The 9,054-nt window shown below is 39.2% G+C and overlaps 1 protein-coding gene across 3 annotated transcripts; it reads left to right on the forward strand.

Annotated features, from left to right (window-relative positions):
- Positions 1-1,993: 1,993 nt before the first annotated feature.
- zftraf1 (zinc finger TRAF-type containing 1) lies at positions 1,994-8,789 on the forward strand. 3 transcript variants are annotated; one of them, XM_060897216.1, is made up of 5 exons: positions 1,994-2,625; positions 5,150-5,388; positions 5,510-5,745; positions 7,073-7,364; positions 7,453-8,789. In XM_060897216.1, the coding sequence occupies exons 1-5, from the start codon at positions 2,332-2,334 to the stop codon at positions 7,466-7,468; spliced, it is 1,077 nt and encodes a 358-aa protein (XP_060753199.1). In that variant the 5' UTR covers positions 1,994-2,331; the 3' UTR covers positions 7,469-8,789. The 3 variants fall into 3 exon arrangements, with proteins under 3 accessions (XP_060753199.1, XP_060753197.1, XP_060753198.1); XM_060897214.1 differs by having other exon boundaries at positions 1,996-2,625; positions 7,073-8,789; XM_060897215.1 differs by having other exon boundaries at positions 1,996-2,625; positions 5,534-5,745; positions 7,073-8,789.
- The last annotated feature ends 265 nt before the right edge of the window (positions 8,790-9,054 follow it).

Here is a 9,054-nt window from a genome sequence, read left to right on the forward strand (position 1 = left end):
GTTGCAAAAACTAAGAAACGACATAATTGTTATACCTCTTTTCCTGCTTTTATATAATCATATAGTCAGTTGAATGTAAAATGTTTTGTTTGATATTTTTCTTATGAACAAGACACTATTATTATAATGTAAGTAATTTATAGCATATCACTACATATCCCACCAGCTACTACACCTCAACTTTTACACCTGGGTCATGTTTTGGCTAAGGAGCATATGGATAATGAGCACAAGTATTTAAGTCATGTTTTTCATCTCACTTATGGTTTACTTTTTCTCATGTTTTTGGTTGTTATTTTGCGTTCTCCAGTCCATGTACATCCATCTTCTTGCCCTAAATCCTGCCCTGCTCATTATTTTAGTGTCTTAGTTTTTGCGTATCTGCCTCCTCAACATATTCCTGACACATGGTAAGCAAACTGCAGGATCAACAAAATGATCATCAGTCGATTTCTCCCTTTATGTGAACAAAATGTTTTCAATTTCATTCAGTATTTTAAATACTATCAGTTTGAGTTTTTGGGGCTATACTATTATACATAAATTTTAAAGTATTTTATTCACATTTCTACATATACCCAGTTTTTTCTTTTTCAAATTATTTTTTGATACCACCTTAGAATGCTGTTATTAGAATATTATTAAACTACCAACAGATTCAGTCTACCATTGTCTTTTTTGAGAGTCTAACACTGACAAATACACACACAATAATGCAACAAACCGTAAAATACTTTTTTGTTTTAGCTGAAATTAATTTATGCTGCTGCTAACGTGCTTGTTGAATGTAATTCCTTTTTCGATAAAACATTATTTGTACAGCACTTTTAACAGTAGGCACTGTCACAAAACAGCTTTACCAAAATCAAGATTCAGATTTATATGTAGATCCTTGTAATATTAGCATTGCTAACAATATTCATCTTACAATTATTATTTCAGGCACAGAAATGAGTGGTAAACTATTTTATGTAACCCAGGAACCCTAAACCACCCACCTTATGTCTCTCTCACATTGAAACAAATAATGGACATGACAGGATATACAGGATGTCAGTTGTGATGCCTAGGTTAGTTGATCTTGTTAGACCACATCTTTGGACACAAGTGATTACTCAGTATGACGCTCATGTTTCACTGCATGACAGACAAATAATGTAAGCGGTTGGAGCCAAACTGTCATATATTCACTGAATATTCACGTTTGGGTGTTTTTTTAGTTATATGATTTAAAAAGAGTGAAGAAGTGCACGAAATTGAAAGATCACGTTCAATTTCTTGTCCTTTTTAACGCTTACATCAATTCTCACAATGGGAGTTAGAAATCTAGTTGGCCATGTTTTCTTTTTGTTTGTAGGACATTTTGGGTCTCTATGAGCTAATTATGAAGTTGTCTAATTGATCGGTCAGTCACGTGGCACGATTATGATCCAAAGCGACGTGTATAAACGATGTCGATATGAATCTGACCACGATTTTAATACAAAAATATCATTTCACATCTTTGTCAAATGTGTGATATTTGTAGTATTGTGTTATGGCAAATTGTTTAAAAACTGCAAACGGATCTATGGCTGAGAAACAGGTTTTGAAGACCCCTGACATTTAGAAAAGCAGCTCGCTATCAAGTCATTTCTGTTAATTGCATAACAGAACGCTGGATCGGCGACGCTGCCATTTTGTCGCATACATCTCGATTTCTGGTCTGTGGTCACCCTACTGAGGCTGACCTGCAGGAGGCCGCTGCGCATGCGCGAACAAGTCCCCCCTCCCGAGTGTAGCTGTAATATTGACAGTCATCTGATAAAACACGGGTCTGTTCAGCAGCCAATCAGAGAAGACGCGACGCACCAACCATGACGCCTATGGGCAAAACACTCGGTAAACAACTATTAACCGGACACGTGATTGGCTACTAATCCAGAACGTTTTCTGTAAACGCAACTCTGATTGGTGGTATCGGGACGGGACGACGAGAGGGGAGGGGTAGTGAGGAGGGGTGACAGGAAAAAAAACAAAGATGGCAGAATAGAGCTAGAGACGAACTATCGAGCTAAAAGACGTTAGCGGACAGAGCAGGTTTAATTGTTACAGGTGAGACCGGATTGTGTGTGTGGTGTTGAGAAGGCGGACAGGACGTTGTTAAACCTTGCAGCTCGCACTGTCACAGCCGAATAACGGAGTAAGCAGCTGGCGAGAGCAACCAGTCTGTGCTGTTTACTTTCCCTACAGTGCGTCTGTCAGCGACTCGAATCAATAGGAGATTATTATTCAGATAGAGTTTGGACTCGTCTTTTCCCTCTAAGCCCACAGTGAATAATAATCCTGCGGATGTCTGCGATGGAAGAGCGTGGCGAGGTGGTGGCCGCCGCTCCAGGCTCGTCCTCAGCCGGCTTGGGTGTCGGGCCGGAGGCCGTGGCTGCAGGTGCGGGTTTATCCGTTATTCAGGACGAATCAGGGGTTCGGAGAGAAGGTTCCGGTTCTGGACCGGAGACAGATCCGGACGCACCGCCGAAAAAGCGCGTGAGGCTGCAAGAAGGTGAAGCGGGTAAACTGGAGGAGCGGCTTTATTCCGTGTTGTGCTGCACCGTGTGCCTGGCCCTACCCAAAGCCTCGGTTTACCAGGTGATTACTGACACAGTTATACCGTTATTATTACACCATCAATGTTCGCACATGTGCAGTACAGCAATACAGGCAACCAGAGGAATTTTGGGCCCTGTAACAGGTTATTGCACTGGGATCTCTGCCAAGGACACTTCATTCTCTTGGACAGATATCCTTCCATAGGGTCCTCTTAGGCCTAAGGTTGTTATTTAGTTGGGTGTTTTTTTTTTAATGTTTTTAACATTAGCTGTTTTTATATCTGTACCTTTGAGAGTCACCAACAGATGAAACCAAATTCCTTATGTGTGTCAACACACTTGGCCAATAAACCAGATTCTGATTCTGATTCTGATTCTATGACCTTTAGGGTAGTCTGACCTGTTGATGTCTTTCAAAGACAGACTCACACACACGTGTACGCACACAATACTTTCTTTATTTGTTCATGTAGCTTAGTGATTTGTCCTGTCTAAGGATGTGTAACTGTGACAAGGTTGCCAGGTGTGGGTGATTAAAACAGCCTAAAAACTACCCAGTTTCAAAGCTCATAACTATGAACAAGGTTTTAATGTCCATAATAACTGTCACTGCAAAATATACTGTAATGTACGGTCTATAATGCGGTTATAATTGTTCTGAACTGAATGTTATATTTCTATTTATAACCTCATAAAAAGTTATTTTACCATTTTCATATTGTCATGAATATTCCTATGAATAGGAATAAGAGTACAACGGTTTACTGGGGAATTTAAGGGGTGTAGGATTAGAAATGTGAATTCATTTATACCCCAAAAACATGGCAGCAGTTTACACGATCTATTGAGTAGGAAAATTGAGAACCTGGCAGCACTGCTCTGACCTGACCAGCTGTTCAGCCCAGGGGTAAACATGGCAATTCAGCATCACATGATCCCCTTAAGCCAATCAGTGAGGAGGTCTTAAGTACCCCTCCCCCAAGAATGTTCCTTCTGTATTCCTTTAAATTAGGACATTCTTAAACAAGTGTTCAAAACACAGGCGTTAAACACTTTAAACACGACTGCACGCCTACTGACACCACAGTGGTTCTGTTTTCCCAAGTTACTGACGTCAGGGCTCCGTTTTACAGTGCTGTTAAGTGCAGAAATGCCCAAAGTTTCAAAATACAATCTTTGTTTAAAACACTCGAGTGTGCTTTTATTCTCTATAAACTATGTGCAACACATTCCAAGGTTTGTGATCCTTTGTATTTTTGACGGATTTTATTATCAGTGTTTTATCACTACCAAAATTAATCAGATGTTTAATAACATTGAAACTTATAGACTTTTTTTTGTTTTCGCAGTATTCTATTTTATCTACTCGGATGAAATTGTAAAATTATTTTCAAAATAAAAGCATAAAAACTATTTTTTTTGTTCATAAGTGTTTTTATGTTTGTTTTTATATGTAGGCTTTTATATTTATGTATGATCAGTTTATTGTCTTTGTATCATTTATTAGAGCGTTAAACAATTACTTTTGAGAAATACATTGTTGAGAAAACTAAAATACAATGAATAATAAAGATGATGAAGTCTGAACCTTGTAAAAAAAATACTAACTAGAGTTAAGGACAAGTCTGTAGTGTGATGATGTCAACAATGCAGATGTCATGTTAAATACTATGTTGAAACCCGTCAAAAATAAATAAATCAATAAATGCTTTTTTTGTGCATTTTTGTTTTAGCAAGAAATATATTTCTTATAGACAGAGATACATTTCTTTATTTATTTGATTGATTATTTGATTGATTATTTGCATAATACTTATATTATGTGTTAAATGTCATGGCTAGTTCAGACAACCCCACTTTCTAGTACAAATAATATGTCTAATCCAAGCTTTAGACTAGGTGTAGACTAACTGTAGTTAGGCTCCAAAAGTCATGAGCAAGCTTACCAATTATTATAGCTGCAGTTTTATTCAGTTTTATTGCTAGGCAGAAAATGCTGTATGAGCCCAAAAACCATAACTTTCCTAATGTTTAGCTAACTGTATAAAACCTAAAAACCTGATGTGAAAATCACAAAATCTACAAGGTTTTAATTATTGCCATTATGCTGCTAACTGAGCTTGGATTTCTCCTGCTGTCTTGTTTCTTCTTTTCTTCCTCTTCTTATTTGTTGTTCCTCTTTAGATTTCCTGTTTACATGTCTCATAGACAAGCTAACAAGTTTGTGTAATTTTATTGGGATTTGCTGAAATGATGTTGCATAATGCCCACAAGAGGTTTCAGTGATATTCTCATATTTTGTTCAACTTTCTTTTCATTTTGTTATCATTTTGTTCTGACAATTCTGCGATTTTAAGATTAGATACTCGTGATAATCAAAGTAGCTAAACTTTTTCTACTTCTTATATTGTATAAATTTTTGCAGTATTTTGTATAAAGTCATGTCATTTAGCCCCTGCAAAATAGTCAAACAACAAAATTGATCAATAGTTTGTACCTATCAGAATTGAACCGATAGGTTGCGCTGATTGTGGTCTTTTGATTAAAGAATGTTTTCATGTCAGTGTACAAACGGGCACCTGATGTGTGCTGGCTGCTTCATCCACCTGCTGGCGGATGCACGACTGAAGGAAGAGCAGGCCACATGCCCGAACTGTCGCTGCGAGATCAGCAAGAGCCTGTGCTGCAGGAACCTGGCGGTAGAGAAAGCTGTAAGCGAACTGCCCTCAGACTGCAGCTATTGCCTCAAACAGTTCCCCCGCTCCAGCCTGGACCACCATCAGTCAGAAGAATGCCAGGACAGGTACACACAAACACATCCTCACTCAAGTGGGTCTCACTGAAACACACAATTCAGCACTCTGCCTAGCCCTGCTCTAAATACAGCACCTCTGAATCATGTGATTTATTTTCTGTGTTGCTAGTGTGGCATCTCTGATTTCTTATAGGCTTACGCAATGTAAATACAAGCGGATCGGATGTCCATGGCAGGGGCCATTCCATGAGCTCACTGCCCACGAGGTTGACTGCTGCCACCCTTCTAAGACTGGCATTGAGTTGATGGGCATCCTGGATGAGATGGATCAGAGCCATCGCCGAGAGCTACAGCTCTATAACAGCATCTTCAGCCTGCTCAGCTTCGAGAAGATCGGCTTCACAGGTACAAACTCGTACACAAGTTACAACAGTTACACTAAAGCATGAAATTATAAGAACATTTCTTCTTAAATATCATGTAGTTTATAAAATAGTGGCGTTTGATTGGCCAGAAGCTGCTGATTCATTCTCTATAACAGCACAAGTGGCAGTTCAAATGATAGGATTATATTAGTGCTCTTTCTCTAAAATGTTAGTGAAAAAAGAAATTAATATCACATTAATAACAGTAACACTGCTTTATGTCAGGCCACATTACCTCACTCCGTTGTATGATTCTTTTCTTATAACGGCATGCCCCATTGGGTTTTATGTCCTACTAAACACCTTGTTTTTCAAATACCAAAAACCCTTCATAAAATAGGTTTATCATATTTGCTTTGCATACAGGATTTAAATAATTTCCATGTAACCATACAAGTTTTTGTGGCTACTCTCAGCCTTTGTTGTACTTTATAACATACAGTATCTCACAGCAGTGAACACACACACCATGAACACACACCCAGAGCAGTGGGCAGCCATTTATGCTGCGGTGCCCAGGGAGCAGTTGGGGGGGTTTGGTGCCTTGCTCAAGGCCACCTCAGTCGTGGCCAGCCCGAGACTTGAACCCACAACCTTAGGATTACGAGTCAGACTCTCTAACCATTAGGGCACGACTTGCCTTAGGGGTGTACTCACTTTTGTGGCCAGCAGTTTAGACATTAATGGCTATGTGTTGAGTTATTTTGAGGGGACAACAAATTTACACTGTTATACAAGCTGTACACTCACTTTACATTGTAGTAAAGTGTCATTTCTTCAGTGTTGTCACATGAAAATATGTAATAAAATATTTACAAAAATGTGAGGGGTGTATTCACTTCTGTGAGATACTGTATGAACATACTTAAATGTTTGAGAGCCCTGAATTAAAATGACAAGATCACTTCTTTTCTCTATCTCTTTGTAAAGCTACATACACCTTATAGGTTACCTTTTAAGGTAGAGGTTTCACCTGGTGGTTAATTTGGGCTGGAAAATGAAATGAGGATATGCAAATATGAGGATATGAAAAGAATAATGCATTGCATACCAGGGAAGGACTTTCTGTTATAGCCTTGAAATGGTAGGATTGTTACAGATGTAAAAACAATATATAGCATATTTGACCTTTTATTATGTGATTTTCAATATCTCTAATAACAGCTCTAATGAAGCTCAATGGCTTCTTCGGTTTAAGAACTTTTGAGAAGGCTTAAGAACTTTTTGAGAAGGCTTAATAGTGTCAGATAAATGAACATAATAATATGGAATACTGAAATTTCACCCTTCACTTTGTCTGAGTATAGAGGTTCAATTTCGGCCGTACCGCACAGATGACTTCATTACCCGGCTGTACTACGAGACGCCACGCTTCACCGTGCTCAACCAGACATGGGTGCTGAAGGCACGCGTCAACGACTCAGAGCGTAACCCCAACCTTTCCTGTAAGCGCACACTCTCCTTCCAGCTAATCCTGAAGAGCAAAGTAAACTCAACGCTAGAGTGTTCCTTCCTGCTGCTTAAGGGCCCGTATGACGACGTGAAGATCAAACCTGTCATCCAGCACCACGTCTTCTCCAACGACGCCAATGAGACGGAGTACGTGCCGCTGCCCATCAGCGACAGTGTCGAGTGCAACAAGCTGCTGGCTGCCAAAAACATCAATCTGCGCCTCTTCATCTTTCAGATCCAGAAATAGGTGAAGAACAGAGAAGCTTTGGAAGTCAAAGGAGGCAGGGAAGGAGATGAGAGGTGAAGAAGTGACCCTGAACCACACATACCTCGACAAGAACAAGGATGAGAGAGCCAGCTATATTAAAGATGGCCTATACGACATGCAGTCGCCTGTGTTTGTTTGTGTGTGCAAGTATGTGGTTGATGGAAATAATTTCTGATCTATACGGTCCAACATGAGTGTCTGTTCATCAATCAGACCATCTGTCGCTAGTTGAAAAAAAATCAGGACAGTCCTGACGGAACACCATCTTCATAATGTATGTGTGAGAGTGTGTGCATGCATGTAAGTATGAATGAGTATAAATGCGCAAGATAACCTAATCAAAGCACTACAGGCAATTCTACTATCTCAGCATGTGTGTGTGTGTGTGTGTAGATACTCTTGTGACTGTGAGAAAGGCATGTTTGAGACGTAATCCAGAAAGCACTGGATTTAATAATGTTTTTAAACAGCCTGAAGTTTAGGCAGTGTTACTTAAGACATCCTGTGGTACTGTATGCGTGTGTGTGTGTGTGTGTGTGTGTGTGTGTGTGTGTGTCCATGCAGTGGTTCTCTTCTGCTCAGAACCCTTCTCTTAAGGCTTACATGTGCACACACACAAATCTCAGCAGAAAATAGGCTGCACTTGCTTTAAATGTATTTTTGTAAGTGAAGGGAGACATTTTACTTGAGGTACAGCAGATCAGGTAGTGTGAACAAAATGGCTGCTGACCTCTGAAGGCAGAACAGTGGAGTTTGCATGTTTTTAGTTTCTTCTTGGTGTGTTCTTAGGAGCACACACGTTTATCCCAGTAGCATTATAATCTTGTAAACTAACTTAAGTTTGATATTTTTAACACAATTTTTATTTAAGAACCTGTGAATCTTAGCTTTATATCTTATTTAGAGTCTGAATTGTCATTTCAGATTTTTCTTTTACACACACCCCTGTACAGCCAATTTAGCAGCACCAGCTAATCCACTGTTATTACTTTATACCCAAATGCATTACAGTTAGCAACAAAGAATCTACTCACCGTAGAAACCCCTTACCTAAACCCACCCACACACATCAGAGAGCCAGACAGGGTCTAATCACATCCCTGTGTTGTTGAACTTGACTGTAACTGATCTGATTTGACATACTTGAATTCTTGAGGGGCAGAAAAAGTGAAGCTGATCTAGACAGTGTGTTTGATATCGAAGAGTCTAGTTGGAACCTGTTTCTGTATTGAAAAAGCTTTTAATTCTCACATTACACTCTGCCTGTATTTGTGCCTTTCTATTAAAGCTCATCGAAACTAAAAGTCTGTGCACTGATTTGGTTCTACAAATAATGGACTTCACTTCTATTATATTTACTTGAACATACCATCAATCCTAAAAAAAAACGAACACACTAGTGTAAGTGTTTGAGAGGAGCTAAAGTATAACAAATCATAGACGCATGCACCTTGAGTAGGCTGTCCATGAATTTCTGAACTGTTTATTTATAATGCTAGGAAAAGGTGTATTTCTCAACTCATAAACTGTAGTAGGTTTAAAGGGTTGTGATGGACTGGTGTCCCATTC

This window comes from Tachysurus vachellii, chromosome 21 (assembly GCF_030014155.1).
Source record: "Tachysurus vachellii isolate PV-2020 chromosome 21, HZAU_Pvac_v1, whole genome shotgun sequence".
NCBI lineage: Eukaryota > Metazoa > Chordata > Actinopteri > Siluriformes > Bagridae > Tachysurus > Tachysurus vachellii.